The sequence below is a fragment of the Ursus americanus genome, chromosome 6, assembly GCF_024610735.1.
Source record: "Ursus americanus isolate L20-20 chromosome 6, mUrsAme1.1.p, whole genome shotgun sequence".
Classification (NCBI taxonomy): Eukaryota; Metazoa; Chordata; class Mammalia; order Carnivora; family Ursidae; genus Ursus; species Ursus americanus.
The window spans coordinates 31,144,136-31,166,649 of record NC_142132.1 but is presented as its reverse complement, the minus strand read 5'-3'; the positions used below and the strand labels follow the sequence as shown (position 1 = coordinate 31,166,649).

General features: G+C 40.4%; 1 protein-coding gene and 1 long non-coding RNA gene across 4 annotated transcripts in view; one reads left to right on the top strand and one right to left on the bottom strand.

The window, feature by feature from the left end:
• Window positions 1-1,120: 1,120 nt before the first annotated feature.
• CCNJ (cyclin J) lies at window positions 1,121-21,338 on the top strand. 2 transcript variants are annotated; one of them, XM_045785005.2, is made up of 6 exons: window positions 1,121-1,278; window positions 1,934-2,043; window positions 9,959-10,169; window positions 17,384-17,683; window positions 17,807-17,930; window positions 18,506-21,338. In XM_045785005.2, exons 2-6 carry the CDS (start codon window positions 1,975-1,977, stop codon window positions 18,915-18,917), a joined length of 1,116 nt encoding a protein of 371 aa, XP_045640961.1. In that variant the 5' UTR covers window positions 1,121-1,278; window positions 1,934-1,974; the 3' UTR covers window positions 18,918-21,338. The 2 variants fall into 2 exon arrangements, with proteins under 2 accessions (XP_045640961.1, XP_045640959.1); XM_045785003.2 differs by having other exon boundaries at window positions 1,122-1,278; window positions 17,771-17,930.
• Window positions 16,200-22,514, bottom strand: part of LOC123783981 (uncharacterized) — a 28,994-nt gene continuing 22,679 nt past the window's right edge. For both annotated transcript variants that reach the window (XR_006777350.2, XR_006777351.2), the window contains one exon: window positions 16,200-16,520. This is a non-coding gene — a long non-coding RNA (uncharacterized LOC123783981). The remainder of the gene's footprint in view (window positions 16,521-22,514) is intronic.

Sequence of the window (22,514 nt, the reverse complement as noted above, 5' to 3'; positions counted from 1 at the left end):
CAGCTGTTCTTCAAATATATCAAGATGTCATTGTGCTATTCATCACTTTATAGTAGCTCTTTATCATGCCTCTTTGGGGACAAAGATTCTAAGTAAAAGGGGGAAGTTGCCATGATTCATTTTTTAATATTAAAAGAGGTTAATCTACATTTTCAGAAAAGTGAGCATCACTGTCCTGGGTTGACCATGCACTTCTGCTGAGACATCCCACCAAAAAGGTTAAAATACAATAGATTTCTGCGAATCATATTCCAAGTACCACAACACCTTACTTGATGTTGGAGTGTTTCCACAAGTTTTGTAGTTTCCTGATTTAAGACCACAGATGGCTAATTACATCCACTTTGGATTTCACAAACTAGGTTACTAAAGGTAACCTCAACTCTATTCAAAACTCTTGGGAATCTCTAAAGCAGAGGAAATGAGGAGGAATGATAAATCACGTTTTTAGAAGCGGGAATAGGCTTTGAGGTGGAATTTAGAGACAGCATAATTTCACAGAGAAAGCGCGTTTAAGAGCTTCGGAAACGGCTAAAACACTTGCGGAGGGATTAATAATCCCACTGAGCAGCCCCTAGGATGTACACGGGGCTGTTGTGATGTGAGATAAAGCAGACCGACTCCACATTGTAAGGGGTTTTATTTATTTATTTTTTATAATGATTTTTTATTATATTATGTTAGTCACCGTACAGTACATCCCCGGTTTTCCATGTGTAAGGGGTTTTAAACGCCAAGCTGAGGCTTCAGAACTTTCCTCCGTGGGCATCGGGAGCCATCGAAGGTTCTCAGCAGGTGAGTGGCATGACCAGATTGGGCCCCCGGAAAGATGATCAACGTTGTAATTTCTCTGGCGCCCTCCTCCGACCTCTGCCCGCCCCTCGGGCCGGCTTCTCGGTAGGTGGTGGCGGAGCTGTCGGGCAACGCCGAACACCCGGTCGCGCCGAGGCGGCGCGGGCGTATACTACTGGGTCGCGGTCGGTGCCGCCGAGCCGCCGCCGGGCGTTGCACCTGGGCCCGGCCCGGCCGCCGATTGGACGGCTCGAGGTGACCCGGCTGTATCGCGAGACGAGATTGGCAGCGGCGGGTCCGCATGTGCCCCCGCGCTGGCTTTGTACGCGGAGCCGCCTGCCGGTCCTTTAACAATGGGCGGTGCGAGCGCCCCGGTGCTGGGCCCGAGCTGAGGCCGGCGCTTTGCGGCCGACTGTCCGCATCATGAGCGGGGCCGGCGTCCCAGGCACGCCGGCGGGGCTGGGGCTGTGAGGGCCGCGGTTCCGGGTAAGGGAGGCCGCGGTGGGGACCGGCAGGCCTGTGCTGGGCGCGGGACACCGGACCTGCCCGGCCCGGCCTTTTGTTCGCCTTTCTGGGGCCGCGCGATCCCGTGCGCTGCTCCGGACGAGGAGGAGGCGGCCTGGGTGCGCGCCGGCCCCGGCGGGACCGCGGGGAGGTCCCCGGGAGAAACGAGCGCCCGGGCGTCTGCAGCCGGGACCCGGAGCCAGGCTGGCATTCGCCCGTCGGCTTGTCCGCGGGAGGTTTTCTCCTCAGGGGGTCTGCGACTGGTGTCAGTCTCTCGGCTCCCCGGGGCCGACGGGAGAATTCGAACCCGGCGCGGGGAGCCCTCAGCCGGGCCTCCGCCTCTGGCTTCCCGTGCGCGCACCCGGGGTCGCGCCTTGGGAACTCGGGCCCAAGTTGGTCCCCTTTGCCCGGCACCCAGTCCGGCAGTTCTCAGCGTGAGTCCGCTCCTCCTGCCTGGGTAGTTCGGGCCTTATGCGCGGCGTCAGGGAATTGGTTTGGATCGGTGCTAGCTTTAGGTCGAGTCTGGTGAAGAGGAACAGCCACCCAGGGTGGCCTGAGGTCACACCCCTCGGGGAGGGGGCGCGGAGGGTCGTGTGGAGGGTGCTGGCCGTGACCGCGTCTGGGGTGTGTCTTACAGACTGAAGTTGCCGCGTCTGACCAGGCGCGCCGCCCGGTCCCATGGAGCTGGAGGGACAGTGGTGGCGGGGACAGCTGGCCGCAGACATTCATCAAGCGCTTCGATACAAGGTAATCCCGATGCTTGACTTTTCCTTGCAGTGTTTTGTGCCAGTTAGTAAAAATGCGGCTCCCTGGGAAGTGCGGTCACTAGTTTCCAGACCAGAAAGGGTGTGTTTGCTTATTTGGTCGAGGTTAATTAACTTCTTAGTTTCTTCGCTTGGATGTATCAGAAGAACCTGCAACTTAAATGAGGAAGGGGGTGGGGAGCTGTATTTGGGAGAGGGAAGGCGAAACATGACTTTGATACTGTGTTTAAACAGATACGTATGCTGGCTTTTTATTGGGCAGAGTAGCCCTCCTTGTTCTGTGTTTGCTGTTGCATTAGGCTGTTATGTCACATCTGTACATCAATTTCCCAGCCTGTCCACTAACCTGCTGTAAGACTTTGGACGAGTTACTTAATTTTCCTGTTTCCCAATTTCCTCATCAGTGGAATGAATAATAATGGAACGTGCCTTGTGGGGGCGGGGATTGTGAGATTAAATGAGCTGATACTGTACATATGCTTTAGAACAGTGTTTGGTGTATAGAAGCACTAAAGCCATAACTGTTATTTTCCCTGAGACCCTCAGATTTGCGGGCTGTTCAGAAAGCCTTAAGGTAGGAGTTAACTGCTCCTTCCAGCTAAAGTAAGGCAGAAAGTAGACTTAGTATATTTAATAGAGCTTGGTAGGGAGAATACAATTTTCTGGCACAATGCAAAGTCTGCGTATTGTTGCTCTTAAGTACAATTTTACTCTGTCACATCTCACCTTAAGGGCTTATCTCTGCCTCTTTGATAACCAGAAGAGAGACCAGATCCAAAACTATCCCTGACTTGACTCATTTTCACCATGGATGGAGAGAGCCATTTGTTATATATAGAAAATGAGAGAGAAGCAAAACAGCTGATTCAAGGGATGCTGACTGTTGGAGTTGAGAGATCCTGGGATGATAATGAACTTGTGTCTGGATTTTTTTTTAAACCAGGTTAACTAGATTAGAAACACCTAATTCTGACTTTTAATTGTTACAACTGTACCCTTGTCTAAGGTTTGAGATTTCTAAATGCTGCTTACTAATTCTGACATTGAGCTTCTTAGATGGACTAAATACACCTCAGCTCTCTAAGAGTTTTTTCCTACTACAAAAAAGTCTCAACTGTGGAGTGGTTCTCTTGAATGTGTAGGAAGAGAGTTTCAGGTTTTCCACTTTGAAAATTGTCCATATACTTTTGATTTTTTTTTTTTTTAAGATGTGGTCTTTTAGTTTTAAATGTTCTCCTTTTCTAAGTGTCAGCTCATTTTATCCCTCTGATATGTGGTGAAATTAATTATTTGATGTTAATGATACTTTTATTTTTTTAGTGACCTAAAACTCAAAAGATTTTTAAAAAATATTTATTTGAGAGAGAGAAAGTGGGAGAGAGAAGCAGCAGCGGGAGGGGCAGAGGGAGAAGGAGAAGCAGACTCCCTACTGAGCAGGGAGCCCAACGTGGGGCTCCATCCCAGGACCCCCGGATCATGACCTGAGCTGAAGGCAGATGCTTAACCGACTGGCACCCTTCAAAAGATTTTTCTTAACGGATTTCCATGGTTTTCGATTATTTTATATGTAATTTTAATCCTGAATGATTACTTGAATTAATTTTGTCAGTTGAGGTTGGAAGTGGATTTTCTTCCCCACAGATTTGTTGAATACTTTTTTTCTATTAGGCTCTGGAGAGGATTGAAGAAATAAGACACAACCCTGTACTAAAGTTGCTTACAAATTATCGGAGGATGAGATAGCACAGAGTCTGAGGGAATGCCATTAAAAATTACCTTGGACCACCTGTGGCATGCTACCCTGGGTTGTCTTTATTTTCTCTTGAAGCACTGTGTAAGCCACATTTGACACAATGGCCACACTTTTTGAATAGTTTATGTTAATCAGTAAAACTTGAACATCGTGAAACTGGAAAGAACCCTGGTTATAGTACACTGAAGTCAAGGAAAGTTAAAATAAACTTTTTTCATTAAAAAAAAATGTTAATTCCAAGCTGTTAGTTAGGTGATTTAGTTGGATAGTCTTATGCTTATTTATTTATTCAACATATTTGAGTACCTGCAGTATACCAGCTGCTATGCCAGGTGTTAAAATGGTAATAGTGAATGAGAAAGACATAATCTGCCTTTACAGAGTCTAATCGCCTATAACTCAGATTATCTCAATTTAGGTCTTCTTTTGGGCAGTTGCCATTCAGACACTATGGAAGTATTGTGTGTTTAGATCCAAGGTGTGTGGAGGAATAATTGCTTTGACCAGCATTATATCTACTAGAGAAGGGTAAAAATGACAACAAATGGAAATTCTCTTCAACCCCAAAAACCAGCTGTATTGTTTTTGTAAAATATAATTACACTGTCCCCAAAAAACCCCCACAAAGCAGCTGTCTTCTTACACCCCTCTGTCCTTCTCCTCTGTTTTCTCATGTTTTTCTGTATATAGTAGTGCCTTAGGATGCTTGGGAAGTATTTGCAGGAGCCTTTGTGACAGATGGGAACAATGCTAGCTTGTGAGAAACATTCAGAAAATATCCCACAGAGTATTGTATTTACATTTGTGAGTATTCCTTCTATGCCTTTATTTCCATCCTAACTGGACGGTAATCTGTTCTGGGAAAGGGATGGGATTTGGGGTGGAGAGCTGACTAGTACTTGAGACTGGAGATGGAGATGACAAGTCCAGGTCATGGTGCTTTGGTCCTATGGGATTCCGAGAAGCAGAGAAGAATGAGAGTGTAAAATTCTGGAGGATCAGGAGTAAATATTACAAAACCTTGTAAGCTGAGAGAAGCGTAGGTCATTTTCTCATGCTTGCCTAACTGCGGGCAGTACCTTGACAAGGAGAACTAAATCTGATAGCCATCTGGTAAGCACTTGTACTTTACCATTTAAAAATGCCATAAAGAGAATGTATTAGACACATTGTTAAAAATCTCCTGTTGGTCTTTGGTGTTCTTGCCTTTGTTTTGTTCACATTTCATACAGTTAATATAGTGAAAAATAAAGTCCACCAAATATAGTGTTTTCCAGCTGTTTCCCAATGAGCTTTAAGACCTTGTTCAGGCCTCTTCTAAAGAAAGCCTACCCTGGCTTTTTCTTCCCAGCACTCCATCCCCTGAGCTGGGTTAGATCTTCCATCTCAGTGTTCCTGTAATACCCTATGATTGCTATATTATATCCTAATCATCTCTGTATTTTGGTTTACCTGCTCAAGAGCGGTTTGAGACTGTTTGCCAGCTTTTATCCCTGGGGTTAACACAGTATCTGCTATATAAAAGATGCACAATAAATGGCATATTATGACAGCAAAGAAAGGTGGAGTTTAAAATTATAACTCATTTACACCATTCTAAAGATCTGCAGAAACGGTAAAGGAGAAGATCCTGGGGGCTGCATGAGAAATCAACATGTTCCTTTTATTTGGGGAAATTAATATATTTTTTTCTCTTCAAAAAACCAAACAAGCCAATGGGTTTTTTTCCTAAATAGCACTTGTTTATGCTTTTCTCACATGTACAAAAATTAAAATGGCCTATTAGTCTATCTCCCAAGTAACTCTTGTTAATATTTTTTTGAAATTTTAAGTGATACGTGCATATGGTTAAAAAAAATTCAGGTAGTATAAGGTTTAAAATGAGCTTTCCCCAACCTCACTGTTCCTGATCCCCTAAAGTCACCACCATTGTTGTTTTTTTCCTGAAAAGATATCCAGTAAATCAGTATATATGCAAATATTTTTTTGTTGTTAATATTAAGAGGTCAGAATATATATTTGCTCTTCTGTACCATTCTTCGACCCCAACATCATTCAGCACATTCTATTTATGTTTTTTTCTGTATCAACACATTTAGATCAACTGCCCTTTATTTTAATGTCCACATTGAATTGATGTCCTGTGGTTTATCAGTTCCCTGTGGATGAATGCCAAGCTTTTTTTTTAATTGCAGTTTTTATTTTGAGATAATTGTGGATTTACATACAGTTGTAAGAAATGATACAGAGAGATCCCCTGTATCCTTTACCCAGTTTCCTTCAGTGGTACATCTTACGAAACTTTAGTACAATTATCACAACCAGGATATTGACATTGATATAGTCAAGATAAGAATATTTTTTTTATCACCATAAGAATCTCTTATGTTATGATTTGTAGCCACGTCCTCTTCTCTTCCACTCTTATTCTCCCCCTTACCCTTGGTAACCACTAATTTGTCCCTTCATGTCTGTAATTTTGTCCTTTTAAGAATGTTATGTATATGGAATTACAGAGTATGTGACCTGGGATTGGCTCTATACACTCAGCAATAAATCTCTGGAGATTCATCTAGATTGTTGGACAGTAAGCTTTTCCCACTATTTTGCTATTAAAAACAATATTGCAAAGGACCTCCTTATATGTAAGGTAAATTGATAGGTTGAAAAGTATTTGCAATCTGCATTTTAAAAAATTTATATTACCTAATTGCCCTCCAAAGGTTACATCATTTGTCAATCTGACCTATTAAATACATGGTAGTTCCTATTTCCACTCTTGATAGCAAAAGTAAAAGTTAATAAAATACAATCTGGGAAGTGAAAAACTATGTAATTCTTTAGTTTTGAATGAGAAGAGCCATCATTTTATATGTTTTTGGCAGTATTTTATTTTCCTATAAACTGTTCATAAATGTTGCCTTTTTTCTTATCGATGTGTCAGATTCCTCTAAATAGAGAAATTAACTCCGTCCTATGTGTTAGAAACATTTATTAAATTCATCTGTTCTCCTGATTTGAAATGCCATTGTTACCAAATTGATTTCTTTATCCAAGAAAAAGGAATCTTTGCATGTATGCAAGTCTTCCATACTCCATCAGAATTTTAATGTTACCTTCATAGAGTGCTGAAATATAAATACTTTTTCTAGGTGTTTTAATTTTTAGAGTTACTTTGTATGGAATCTTCTATTTTCTAACCAGTTAATATAGAAACAGGCTATTGAGTTTTTTTTTTAAGATTTCATTTATTTGACAGAGAGAGCACAAGCAGGGACAGCAGCAGAGAGAGGGAGAAGCAGCCCCCCCCCCCCCCCCCCCCCCCGCTGCTGAGCAGGGACCGTGATGCAGGGCTCGATCCCCAGACCCTGGGATCATGACTTGAGCCAAAGGTGCCCTCCAGGCTATTGATTTTTTAATATTAATTTTTTAAACAGCCATCTTACTGAATACTTACTGTTTATTTTTTCTGTTGGTTTTCTTGGATATAAATTCTATCATCCAAAAAAGAATTTTATTCCTATAAGTGACTTTGATTCTCCTTTTCCAGTCATTAAACCTTTTCTTTCCTTTTTCTATTGGATTAGTTAGTGTTCACAGAATAATGTTAAGTAATATTGCAATAGCAGGCACTAGAATGCTAATCCTTTTATTGTTTAATCTCCAAGTGAGATGCTGGCTCTTAAATTTGACTTTTTTTTTTTTTACCTTCCTTCCTTCTTCAAAGAAATACACATCTGATATTATTTCTCCCAGAGTCACCTTTGTCCAGATGCTATTTTGGCATCTATCAAGATGATTGTGAGTAATCATGTGTGATTTAATAGATTTCCTGATATCAAACCATCTTTGCATTCCTGGGATGTACTACAATTTTATTTTTAAGACTTATTTACTTATTTTTAGAGAGAAAGCGGGGTTGAGGGAAGAAGGGCAGAGGGAGAGGGAGTTTCAAGCAGACTCCATGCTGAGCATGGAGCCCAACCGGGGGCTCGATCTCACCACCCTGAGACCACAACCTGAGCGGAACCAAGAGTTGGACGCTTAACCGACTGAGCCACCCAGGTGCCACTGGGATGATGATGTATTCTTTGGATATACTATGAAATTACATTGGCTAATATTTTATCTAAAGTTTTATACCTTATTAAGTTAGATATATGACTTCTATTTTTTGTATTGGTTTATTGTAAAATGTCCACAACATAAAACTTTAACCATTTTTAAGTGTACAGTTCAGTGACTTAGGTACATTTACATTCTGCTACTTTCACCACTCTCTATCTTCAGAACTTTTTCATCTTAAACTAAAATCATTTTGTTTATCCATTCATATGTTGATGGATTGTTTGTTTCCACCTTTTGGCTTTTGTGAATAATGTTGTTATCAATATATGTACAAATATTTGAGTCCCTGCCTTCAGTTCTTCTTGGTGTATACCTGGAAGTGGAATTGCTGGATCATATAGTTATTCTGTATTTAATTTTTTTGAAGAATTGAAATACCATTGTTGAGTGGCTGTACAATTTTATTTCCCACCATTATACCAGACTTCCAGTTTTTCACATTCTTGTCAACACTTGTTAATTTTGTTTTCTGTTTTCTTGGTTTTTTGTTTTGTTGAGAGAGAAAAAGAGGGCTAGAAGGAGAGGGAAAGAGAGAATCTCAAGCAGGCTGTACACCCAACATGGAGCCCACTTCAGAGCTCCACCTCACAACTCCCAGATCATAACCTGAGCCAAAATCAAGAGTCTGATGCTTAACTGACTGAGCTATCCAGGCACACCTGTGTTTTTTTGATAATAGCAATCCCAATGGGTGTGAAATGTTACCTCATAATGGTTTTGATTTGCATTTCCCTAATGATTAGTAATGTTGATCATCTTTATATCTGTTTATTGACCATTTATATATCTTCTCTGGAGAAATGTTTATTCAAGTCTTTTGCCCATTTTTAAGCAACTTGGTTTTTTTGTTGTTGTTGGATTGCGTGTATAAAAATTCTTTATATAATCTGGATATTAACCTGTTGCCAGATATGTGATTTGCAAATATTTTCTCCCATTCTGTGGATTGCCTTTTCCCTCTATTGAAAAGAGTGAACTTTGATACACAGAAGTCTTTAATTTTGATGAAGTCCTATTTATCTCTTTTTGCCTGTGCTTTTGGGGTCATATCTGTGTAGCTTCCTGCTATTGTGATACCTGTTGGGTTTATTTTTAGTACTGTGCTGACCTCATGAAGTATTTTAGAACCTGTCTTTCTCTATGCTGTGGAAATACTTTAGTAGTATAGAAAACTTCCAATTTCAAAAAAATGGGTTCATATAATTCTGAGATCGAACAGCAATGAGGGGAAAATTTTTAGGTGTATGAAAGGTAATGCCAAAGGAGAGCATCATAAAGCTGCTAAAAGGGAAACATGCTTAGAAGATACTAGTGGATGAATAGTAGTCTCTACCTTCTACACCTCTGCAAGTGTAATATAGTATTGACATACCAGGAGCATATTCACTTCACTGTTACCTTCTAATCCAAAGCATTGAGCTTTCTGGAGGGGCTGTGTATGTGTTGTGTGGTTGGGATTTTGGTAAGGATGTTCTTTGGAAAACACCTGGTAGAGAAAACAGGATACAAAAATCTTGCTGGAATATATCCATTCTGTAATGCAAGAGAAACAATTTATCACATCAGAGGTGGTTAAAAATGAAGGAGAAAAGTTTGGTTTTATTTTATTTATTTATTTTTAAAGATTTTATTTATTTATTTGACGAGAGACAGCCACCGAGAGAGGGAACACAAGCAGGAGGAGTGGGAGAGGGAGAAACAGGCTCCCAGTGGAGCAGGGAGCCCAATGCAGGGCTCCATCCCAGGACTCTGGGATCATGCCCTGAGCCGAAGGCAGACACTTAACAACAGAGCCACCCAGGTGCCCCGAAAAGTTTGGTTTTAAATTTTAAAACAAGTGCTATTAATTAATACTATTCATTATCCTTCCACTCAACTTTTTCATATTTGTGTTCCTTCAAGAAAAGTGTTTTAGGCACTTGTTAACACTAATATATTGGGGGGAAGTTGTCTTTGCGTTGTGCGGGTACTACTCCTACAGGCTATGTTAGACTAAATGTTGTTCCTCTTGATATAGGAGCTGAAGTTGCCTTCCTACAAAGGCCAGTCCCCTCAACTAAGTCTCAGAAGGTATTTTGCTGACCTGATTGCCATTGTGAGCAATCGCTTCACCCTCTGCCCTTCTGCCCGACATCTTGCTGTCTATTTGCTGGACTTATTTATGGATCGATATGACATCTCTATCCAGCAGCTGCATTTAGTTGCACTTTCCTGTCTGCTTTTAGCAAGTAAGTATGAGTCTCATCTACATGACTGGAAATTTCCATTGTTTATAATAAAAATTTATGTAGAGCTCAGTGAAATATCACCAAATTCCATTCATTCCAGTTTAGTAGTATCAGAAAGTTTATGTTGAAAGTGCTTCTTGGCATAATAATTTTTAACTAGTCATTAAAAAGTGGCTCTGAAGTCTTTTGAAAACATATATTCTTAAGCCCTACATCCTGAAGATTCTGGTACAAAAGTCTAGGCCACTCCAGATCTACTGACTCAGAATCTGTATCATGGGGCTCGAATTTCAAAGGTGATTCTGATGTTCCTTTCCAGTTGAGAACCATTGCCTTAAAGTTCTCAACCGGGAAAAACCGTGCCTCACAAGAAGTAGTTGGCTTTGGGTGATGGTGGTTTTGGTCGTCGTCACAACCTGGGAGGGTGCTGCTAGGTCTAGAGAGTAGAGGGCTGGGATGCTACTAAATATCTACAGTGTACAGGACAGCCCCCAGAATGTCAGCAGAACTATGTTGAGAAACTCTGTCTAAAAAGGTACTATACTCTTGTATTGTTAGAATACCTTCTGCTGACTACATAATGAGTTGATTTAGTGAACTAAAGGTTCACAGGCAACTGCTACAAATGGGAAGGACTTTGCTTCTGCAGTAGGCATAGTACCGTGGTGGGCTGCAAGGTAGACTGTGATAAACCACATTTGTTACCTGATGCAGAATGTACTGGTGGGTCTTTTGGTGCCTCTTTTAGCTTCTTCCTGTAAATAATTTCATTGTTAGTACCTTGACCAAAGAGAAGGAGGGTGAGTAAAGGAATATAAATCGGGTTTTTCTTCTTTTAGTAATGTGAGAAAGATCGTTTTTGATATTGAAATTGAATTCATTTCTTTTTATATTATTTATGACATTACAATAGGAATGTAAACCCCACTTTAAGGTAGGATGTAGAAATACCTACTGCCTTCATCTCTAACCCCCACTTGAGGGTTTGGGATCTTGTGTGGCTGCTGTCTAAGGAACATTCCCCTCTATACCCTGCCACCAGAGTTCTTTCTAGAATAACTTTGTTCTTTGACTACAAGTAAACCTAAAACCAAATGCAGGCCTGTGGAATCATTTCTAGTACTGATTTCTTCTCAGATTTTCTTTTTCTACCCTTATTATTCCTTTGATCTGATGACCTCAACTACTGATTTTTTCTCCTTGGAGGTCTTTTTTAAGTTATTTCAAATCCTTTGTGGACCAGGCTGAATATAAATAAACACAGTGGGTAATGACTTCCCACTCCCTGTGGGTTAAGATAGAAACTCCTTAATGTAACATTTATAACCTTTTGTCTGGACTCAGCCACCTTTCCAGTCTTATCTTCCCACCCTATTCCCATGCACCTTGAGCCAAAGTCTTACCAAAATACCATCTGTTTCCTGAAAATCTATATTTCTCCTTTAATCTATTGTCCTCAAAGATTCAGACACATCACCTGTTCCTCTCCCCAGAAAGCTGGAGGGGTAATACTTGTATTTATAATCAGCCTTTAACCTTTAATTGATTAGAGTGTCATTCTCATAAGCAATCTCACGTACAGTTCTGTATGTGTTTCATCACTGGCTGTGAAGCCCTTTGTGGTTTCATAGTTTGCATAGGACTAGAAAAATCCATATTTGACATATCAGATGTGTGAGAATCCACAAATGGAATGGTTTCTTGTTATCCTACAAAATGTTAGTTTATAATGGGATAAGTTTATAGAGGAGAGATACTGGAAATCACATACACAAGTTAGGTTATTTTAAAAACTTTGGATCATTAATGAAAAATGATTTTTGCCTGTTGTGGCCATCACTGTGCTTTTACCACTACCAAGCCCCATCTGCTCTATGCCCGAGATTCTTAAAAGTGTGGTGCAGACCAAGTGGGAGATTCTTGCTGATGGACTGTGAAATTATGATGTAGAGTCAGTTCATAGACCGACTTGCGTTTGTGACTAAAGTTTACTTACTGGTAACGTCTCAAATAAGGGGATACTAAACTGGATATTCATAAACTACGTGTTATTGCCAGAGTTCACTGGGGATTCTAGGCAAATAATGTAATAAGATTTCTGACCACCACACAGTGCTTGGCATTAGTGCCAAGTTTCTGCAATTCGTACAATTTGGGGGAAGGATACTTTATTTGCACACCATCTTAGGTTGATTGGAATGGAGTTTTCAACTGTTCTTGTTTTTTTTAATTATCTATTATTCTTAGTTTAAGATTATGATCAATTTATTTTATTGAAGATGATTTTGTACATTTTCCAGGAACTAGGCTTTAGGATTTGTATTTGCTGTGGTTCAAATATGAATTGTTGATCAGCTGTTAACTGAAAGAGTCAGATACCTCCTTCCTTTGTTCTACTGACACCCCTTAACCTCTCCTTCCCTGAGAGAGAATTGTTTTCCCATTGTTCCTTTCCCACTGAAGAATGTATGAGGTAGGTGTCCCCCAGGGTCTCGGCCCCTCCAGGTAGGCAGTGGGCAAGAGTTCAAGCTGTCAGCTCTGTGCTTGGGTCAGGAATCAAAGAGGCTGGCTCTTAGTAGTTGGCTACAATCTCTCCTGCCTCTGCTCTGTAACTTTACTACAACGAAATTACTTAAGATGCTTATAAACTGGTAGCCTGTTTTCAGTATCTGATGTCTGTTTTTAATTTGTGGAGTACATTCTAGTGTTTTTTACATTCTTAAACTCTTCTTAACCTTTGGCAGCTCTCCACTTAGGCTTCATAAACTTTATTTAAGTAATGCTCTCTCCTCCCAGAATGATTGAACTCTGTATGTCCTTCTCCAGCTGCTACCTGCTTTAGGATGGGCAGCCTGTTGTGTAAAAGTGAAGAACAGCTTACGGCTGACAGGACTGGGTGACAGTTGGATTCCACTTGTTAAGTAGGATGGGAGGCTGTCAGTAGTTTGGCCAAAGATGGAGCACAGCTTGTAAATTCCAGGTAATATGCATACCTATCTGCCTGTGTCTGCACAGTCGGAAGTTGGAAGAAAGGGCCTACAGACTTTCCATGATTGGAGGGGTATGCCATGTTTTAGAGTAGGGATTACAGTGATGAATTTCCTATGTTTGTATTTCTTGTCAGCAATATGAATTTCAACAACCCTTAAGTCTGAAGTTACTTGTCCATAAAATGAAAATAAAGACATTTAACTGACAAAGTTGTTGTAAGGATCAAGTGGGTAAGATGTTTAAAAGCACATAGGAAATTGAAACCTAAAAGTCAGCATCATAATGATTAATTCTTCCATAAACTGTTCTTTAATCTTTAATCGGGCTCCCTGGCCCTAAAGATTCTGGCTCTTTCTAGAAGAGTCTCTGATTGTCCTGGGAAATTCTGAAATTCCAACTCTTTGTCCTGTATACCCTGGCTTGCCTTGGCTTCTGTGATCAGCACTGAACTTGTGGAGAACATGAAAGCAGTCTTGGAGATGAGGCTTTTGATAATTTGCTCAAGGTCTTGTGTAACTAAGAAATTATCTCAGAATCAAAATGAAGCCAAAAATAAGATTATAAGCTGTTAGTAGTAAAAATCTGTGATAAGTGTTTGTTTCTCCTTGCTTAGCAGTAATGGGTTGACAAAGCTTTTTACTTTATTAACTGAAAGGTGAAAATTTTATCTCAATAGTTGATTTATGTCTCAATTTTTAATGAGAATAGAACCCTTTCCCCCCGCCCCATGAGTTGTCTTTTCCTGTTCCTTACCTGGTTTTCTATTATTGGTAGTCTTACAAATTTTTGAAAATTCTTAGTATATATTAAGGATGACTTTTTTCCTGCGCAGTACTAACAGAATTAAATGTGGATTGGCAGAGCTTACTGCGTGACATTGGATCCTTGCCCTTCCGCCACGTACCTGCCGTTCACTGCTAGCTTTGAAAATGTGCTGATTTCCATGGCTGATCTGAGCATTTCCTATAAAGGGAAGAAAGTCTGATTTTTTTTTCTGTGGCGTCTAATTCTTTATTTTCTGGGAAGCAGATGTGAATTTCCTGTGCCCTTATTTCCTGTTTGAGGCCTTTATCAATATAATCACATGGCTTCTGGTATTTCCTTTCAATTGAAGAAACTGATCTTTGTGATCTGTATGTGGTATTGCAGATAAGTGGATTTAAAATACTCATGCACATAGTTTTCAGCACAACAAAAACTATGAATATGAATGCAGGAACTCACTGACATTGTCACACATTTTGAAATCCTTTAATGTCCATGATTCGGAGTATTTATATCACTATATATAATGAAAAAGTTCCAAAAAACATAAGCCTGAATAAAATCCCAAGTATGGTTATTTATGTAGTTCAGGGTTATTTTTAACTCTGCATGTCAAGTTGCAAAGGCTTTCACACTTGTAATAGCCAAGTACTTTATAAATACAGAAACCCTGTCGATGTTTTTTTTTTTTTTTTTTTTTTTAAAGATTTTATTTATTTGACAGAGATAGAGACAGCCAGCGAGAGAGGGAACACAAGCAGGGGGAGTGGGAGAGGAAGAAGCAGGCTCATAGCGGAGGAGCCTGATGTGGGGCTCGATCCCACAACGCCAGGATCACGCCCTGAGCCGAAGGCAGGCGCTTAACCGCTGTGCCACCCAGGCGCCCCCTGTCGATGTTTTTTAATAATATCGACGTCTATTTTGATATTTGTCGTTCCCATATAACCCGGTGCAGTACTTTGATCAGGAAGTACCGATTTGGGAATTCAAACATAAGTCTTCCTTTTTGTCTTCCATTTTTTATTTGGTTCAGCTTATTTGACCTTAAATGAATTGGCCAACCTCACTATCTTGGTTTTTTGAGCTTTGAAATTGGTCATATACAATTTTGTTTTCAATGTTGAAAGTTTAGGGAAGATAATATGGAACATTCTTGATCCTTGAATTAAACAGTGAATTATGGTGTATTAATTTCTTCAAAGGAACTTCAAGCATGATACAAATAAGCACATTAGTTTTTACAATATTCCTTTGAAGTATACTGCTAGTGTTAACTGCTGCTGCACAAATGGCAGGGTACTTAAAGAACCTTAATGATTCATTCAGACGGATTGAACCAAATTCCTAGGACATTCTCCACTCTGACACTGAGAACAGTCGTTCCTTTCCTGTATCTTTATGCAGTGATAATGCTGGATGACTGTGTCCTAAAGACCACTTTAGTGCTTTGGGCTGTACTAAGTATATCATATTGGAAAAACTTGGGAAATTCTTCTCTATGCGATTTTAATTGGGAAGGGCTGTCTAGATTCTTTTAAAGTCTGAATTGTGTACCTTTTTTTTTTTTTTTTTTTTAAATCAACTCCTACCTGCAGCAGTATTTAGTTAAGAGCAATTTAGATCTAAAGCAGCTCAGAGTTTCTGAGGCGGGAGAAAAATTCTCTTTGGGCTCCAACTTTTCTTCCGGTCATGAGATTTGACTCTCCTGGCATAGGAGACACAACCTTCTACTCCAGTTCTCCCACCCTCCAAGCAAAGACCAAGGTAGTCTGCAGTGCTTTTCCCCCAGCCCTGAGGCAGGCTGACTTTGAACAACCCCAGTGGCTCCCGTATGTTGAACGTCTGGCCCGAGGGCCACTACCATTTGTTGTAGTACCTCCGATGTGTGATATAAAGCCAGCCCTTCTGGAAGAGAAACTTCACAGGGGAGCTTATCTGGTTTCTACTGCTTGGCAGTTTTTCTGGCTCATCTCCAAAATATGTTTTTAATGGATAAAATAAAAGTACAAGATTTGCAAGGAAACCAAATATGTTGAAAAAGTTATCGAAATAGTAAAACAAAAAATTTTATACAGTAATATGTAACGTAGTCTAACAACTGTAATTTTGAGCAAGTTTAAAAGCTGTTGTGAGAAATCTGTATGATAGATTGTATTGCATACAGTTAGAAATAATTGCAATATAATATGACTGTTTTAAACTTTAACATAAAATAGAACATAATACTAGAAGGTAGAAGGCTTTTCCTTCTTCTTCTTTTTTTTAAAGATTTTATTTATTTATTTGACAGAGATAGAGACAGCCAGCGAGAGAGGGAACACAAGCAGGGGGAGTGGGAGAGGAAGAAGCAGGCTCACAGTGGAGGAGCCTGACGTGGGGCTCGATCCCATAACGCCGGGATCACGCCCTGAGCCGAAGGCAGATGCTTAACCGCTGTGCCACCCAGGCGCCCCAGGCTTTTCCTTCTTCTATGGACCGCTGTGGAACAAACCCATAGAGACTTGAAGGCAATTCTTTGGTTCTGTTGCTGCATCTAGAAAACCATACTGGTACTTGATAGTTTGAATTTTCTCCAGCCGTAAGTTCTAGAGATACCTAAAATGAATGATTTACGTATGGTAAAATTGAAGTACAAAACCTATAGGTACAAAACCTATCGAAACATTATTCTGGGCCTGGAGAGGGAATTCTGTTCCTCAGCTGTACATATGGATGAGTATTTCCTGAAAGGAAGTTGATGCCTTAGAATAATGAAGTTCAGCCATCTGATTGTCTACTTCTATACTGCTTTCAGGAAGGGATATAAAAGCAGGTAAAAAGTATCCTCCCCTCCCTTTTTTGGTAACAGACTTAGCTAGGTTTCTGTTTTGAATTCTGAAGAGGAGGTTTCTCTATGGAATGAGAATGGTTATTTGATATTCACCCAGTTTTTTTCTCCCACTGTCTCTCCAGAATTGAGATTATGCTGAAAATATACCAAGATGAAACACTTGAAGCTTAGCTACTTTTGATTTCAGATAACTCCATGACATTAAATTCTTTACACTTTCTTCTAAAATAAACTAATTTTCTTCCACTGACCACTGCCTGCCCCCACAAAAGAAATTTCCTGGAAATATTTGGCTGGTGAGACATGAGAGAGTTAATTTTTCATCGGCACATAGGATCATTTTCATTTTGTAGTGTGACGTGGATCAACATGTGCACATGCTCCATTTCTCTTTAGAGGAGGGCGAGGGGCAGGGGGTGCAGGCACGAGGAGAGGAAACATGCAGAATAGGAGAGCCAGAGTTCTGGCACAATTGTATCTACCCCAGGTAGGAGAAAGAATGTCTTTGGATCTAAATCTTTGCAGTGAGACAGCAAATCCCATTTAAGTAACTAGACCTATAATGATCACTTGTGTAACATTTTCTCTCTCCCTCTCCACCCCCCCCCCCCCGCCTTTTCTTTATAAGGTAAATTTGAAGAAAAAGAAGATAGTGTGCCTAAGCTGGAACAGCTCAACAGCCTGGGTTGTATGACTAATATGAATCTAGTATTAACAAAGCAAAATTTGCTACATATGGAACTGTTATTATTAGAAACCTTTCAGTGGAACCTCTGCCTTCCAACAGCTGCCCATTTCATTGAGTATTATCTCTCTGAAGCAGTACACGAAACAGATCTTCATGATGGCTGGCCAATGATTTGCTTAGAAAAAACGAAACTCTACATGGCCAAGTATGCAGATTATTTCCTGGAAGTATCTTTGCAAGGTGAGTCATTGTGGATGCCAGTAGGTGACATGTGAGCTTGTGACTTGTGTATTCTGTTGCTTAAGTTCATTTTTGATGTCTCCACAGATTATGCCTTTCTAAATTATGCACCTTCTTTAGTAGCTGCTGCATGTGTGGCTTCTTCAAGGATTATACTTCGTCTTTCTCCAACGTGGCCTACAAGACTGCATCGTCTTACTGCTTACTCCTGGGATTTTTTAGTGCAGTGCATTGAACGGCTATTAATGTAAGCTTCCTTAATCTTGTGTTTGTGATTTCTCAGTATTTTTCTTCATGGATAAGGGGCCCCAAAAACAGCTTCTCACAAGTGCAGAGCTTTTAGGACATTGGCTCTGACAGTAGCTGGCTGCCCTGAGCAAGCCATTTTATGAGCAGTGCTTGGTGGAAGGCTGTGCCTTGGCTGTTTTCCAGGGAGAGGCTGTCACCTGTCATGATTCTGGGTACATGGTATGCTCTTACATGAGTGAGCCCATAACCCAGATCATTCCAGGCAAGTTTTGCCCTGGTCCTTCTTTCTACATCTTTGAATTGTGGGGCCACCAGGGTGTCACCAAAGTGGTAGCAGTGTTTAAGTCCTTGTTGTGGATATATTTCCCAAGCAGGAAATAGTCCTCAGAGCTACCAGCAGTGAGTTGCCAAAGTTTGTGCCAAAGGAAGGAGCTTTTTAGGATAAGAGTGAAATCTCACCATTGTTGAAATTATGGTTAAAGCGACTGCTACGTAGGCCGTGGGGCCATCTGCAGAGTGAGCCGTTGAAGAGTTGAAGTACCATTATTAACAGTTTACTCTCTCTCCGTACAGCGCGCATGATAACGATGTGAAAGAGGCAAACAAACAGAGAGGCCAGGCAGGGTCCCAGCCGGCGCAGCTGAGTGTGCTGCAGTCGGCCTCGCAGCCCTCTCGGCCAGTTCACTTTCAGCAGCCCCACTATCTCCACCAGACGCACCACACCCCGCTGCAGTACCGCCATCCTGTAGCCGAACAGCCGAGCTGCCAGCAGATTGGATCTACCACACACACCTCGTCTTACACACTACAGACCTGTCCTGCTGGCTTCCAGACCAGTGTGCAGGGCCTTGGGCACGTGCAGACTGGTGTTGGGATGTCACTGGCAATACCAGTAGAAGTTAAGCCCTGTCTGAATGTTTCTTATAACCGGAGTTACCAGATAAATGAACATTACCCTTGCATTACTCCGTGCTTTGAAAGGTGATTTTATGTGAAGGTAATTCCTCACCCAGACTGTTCTGTGACTTGAAGCTCTGGGGCAAGCTTTTTGTAATCTCTTCAAAAGGAAAGGGATCCAGATCACATCAGAACTCTTCGGATACCAGCATCAGGAAGACGGAATATCCCTTTCAGTGCACCACGAATACCTGGGAGGACTGAACACACACTGCAAACACTTTAACAGTATGTATATCAAATCCTGTTAAAAAAACATCCCTTTATGACAAAAATTTTCAAGCCCTGGCTGATGGTCCAAATATTTCAAAAATATTCAATACAACAGAAAATTTGGACAGACTGTAAATCGCCATTTTGAGATTTGACCTGTGGTGGGCTCTGGGCCTCATGTTGGCTTACATGTCAGAGACTAATGTTTATCTGTGGACTTGCCAAATGGTCTTTTTATGAAGGAAAGTTACAGTATTAATTTTTGAAGAGGTCTTTTTTATTCTGCAGTTTTGAGTTACATTTTTGATCTACAAATGAATTTTTGACTAAGTTTAAACTCATGAATTGCTATGCTATACCAATCTGTGCAGTAAAAAAAAATTTTTTTTTAGATGAGTCTATATAACTTCCTATCACAATATATAGGTATCTGGATTTTTGTACTAAAATTAAGGGTGGAGTAGATCTCTTAAAATCATGGTCGAAAATTTTTGTTGCTTTTTTTGCCCTAAGTGATCAACCTCAAATCTTTAGGATTAAAACACATTTAACTCAGGGAATTTATACTACTTGGAAACACTTAACTGTAATGCAACATGCTTTGGGAATGTTATAGTATGAACTACCTTTATAACATAGGTGAAAATACTCTTGCTAGGATGTGTTTTCAACTGAGAACATAATTGTAGTTTAGAACGAATGAAGTGGTTCCTATCACTCATAATCCATATATAGGTTTTGCATTTCTCAGTGCAATCAGTGATTTATACTCAGATTTGATGTCACTAGAAGTTTTTTCAAGGGAAGGCATAACTGTAAAACGTCAGTACTAGAGTAAGGTGCTGTAGGTTTATTTTGAAGTGGAATGTGGCCAGGGTAGCGCTCAGGTTGTGCTAGAGCAGCACTTTGTTACGTGGAGGACAAGCTGAAAAAGCAGCCTTGCAATCCAGCCAGTCTGTGCATCAGGCAAAGGAACCGAAAACTAGATTGCAGTAGCCATTTGCATTACATTGGCCCCAGAACTGCCCTGGGACGTTTCACTGTGTCGGTAATGAGTGAAAACAGCAATAAGTCGCCATTACAGCAAGGGCAATTTGGGGGGAAAGAGTTGAGAGGGAATAAAAAGTAAAAAGAAAGCAAGCATTATAGTAACTGAAACTATACATTGTGCTCTTACCCGTGGGAGAAGAGAGATTTGGTGGAGGGAAGCTTTCCGATTTAAAAATAGTAAGGTGTGTCTTTTTGTTTGTGTTTTTTTAAAGATAGCACTTGAATAGAAGGGAAACTGCATGGCAGGTATGTGACTGCCACAATATGCATTGAAGACAAACTTATTATAAAGATGTTGTGGGTATGCAGCAGGAGTCTCAGTAATCAAGCCGATGGCTTTTGTTAGGAAGGGAAGGGACTCAACGCAGTAGTGGACTGATCCAGATGGCTCCAGTGGATAGATGTGGGTGGGTGGCTTCTGCCAGCGTGAATTCCTAGAATGTCCTCTCCTTAAAAGAATGGTAACTTTTATAATTAGAGTACATAGGGCATGATGTGGATTTATTCGTCTGGTAGATAAAAAAACCACTCAGGTAAGAACACTCACTCATGGCAGTTTTCAAGCCTGAAAATTGTTTTCTGAAAGTGTCATCACTTTTCCTCTTTACAGAAGGCTGCTAATTGGATTTTGGTAGTTCTTACCTCAAGAGAGCTTGAATTATTTGGGGGAAAGTGGGTTCAAAAGAGAATATATCTTTCACATTCACATTCAGAACCCAGCACCTGGAGTCCAATTTTCAGTATTTTAACTACCTCAATAATGCTATGAATGTAAGATATTGGGATAGAGATCCCAACTTGAAACAACAACCGGTGCCTATGGTAATTTAATGTCTTGTCAAATGCTTTTATTGATTGGTTTAATTGTCATTCTTGTTATAGAAGAATATGCCTTTTTAAAAAGCTTATAACACTTTCCCAGTTTGTATTTAAAAAGCTAAAGAACACTGGATTAATTTTTTTTGGGGGGGTAGAATAAAATAATTAATTGGTTACTATTGCTGCATACCCAGGGTAGGGTGGGATGGGGTGGTTGGAGAATCAGAACTATTTTTAAAACATTAGGTTTCAATATAAATACAACTCACAACTGCTAGCCTTGGGGGATGGGGGTGGGGGGAGTTGTGTGGGTTTTGTTTTGTTTTAATTTATTGGTTAGTCTTTAAAGTAGGTCTTTTTTTTTTTTTTGAGATTACTGGACCATCATTAAATGTGTACTGTGAAGAGATTAATGATATGTATAAAGGGCTTTACCAAAGTCCACTAAATAAACACTACTCAAGTACAGACTGCAAGCCAAAATGTATCTGTGTTGTGACATTAATTGCAAATAGCGAATATGGTGCTAAATTCTACACCAATGGAATTAGATGAGTGCTATGCACTTAATTTTAAAATAAAACTAGTTTTCAGTAAAATGGCTTTAGTGTTTTGTTTTAAATATATTTGATACATATTTGTAGCTTCAGTGAACCATGTCATCACATTAGTCAGAGTTGGAATCCTAATTATATTTACTAAAAGCCATCCAGGTGTAGAGTGTAACTGAAGTCGTAGGAAACTCTTGTCCATTGATTATGTATTCATACATACCCATCAAAGCCCACGAAAGTATGATGGACACAGCTTTTGGCCTTTTGAGCTTAAAATCAGTATATTAGCAATTACAGTTTCTGATTTATCAAACAACACATACTTGAGAAAATTTGAAGTCTGATCTCAGAAAAGTAGGGACACAAGATGGTCAGGGGTGTGAGAGGAACAGGGTCAACAGTGAGTGAGAATGGTCTGTTCACCTAAGTATATGTATCATTTGCCACTTAAAACTCAGCAGATAGAAATTGTTTTGAAGAGTAAAATTTTAACAGGTTTGTATGTGTGGATTAAGAACTTCCACCCCTAAAAAGCATTTTTTGAATTAGTCCTCTGTATTGTCCCTTGCTGTGGCACAGTGCCAGGGTGTAGCAACAGACCTCAAGAGTCAGTTAATATACAAGGTTCTTTAAGGCTGAATTTAAGAAAACATTCAAACCAGGGCAGGTAGCTTTACGTGGAGGCAGTTCTGAACCCCATGTAACAAGTCGATATCCATCAAGGATCGTCAAGCACATGGTGAAAGACTTAACCTCCCTAACCTCAAGCGGCTTACATTTAGCTTGATACAACTATCACATTGGAGCAGTTACAGTGGTATAGTCTGGAACTCAGAATCACTCAACATCCATTTTTTAATTCCTCAGATTTAAAAAAAAAAAAAAGTAAAAAATACAGTAGGTGGAAAGCATCAAGACCAAACTCCAGCTTTCCAATGGGAAGTAGGGGTAGACTGCTACCCTACCCCTACCCAACTGCCATTCTTTTT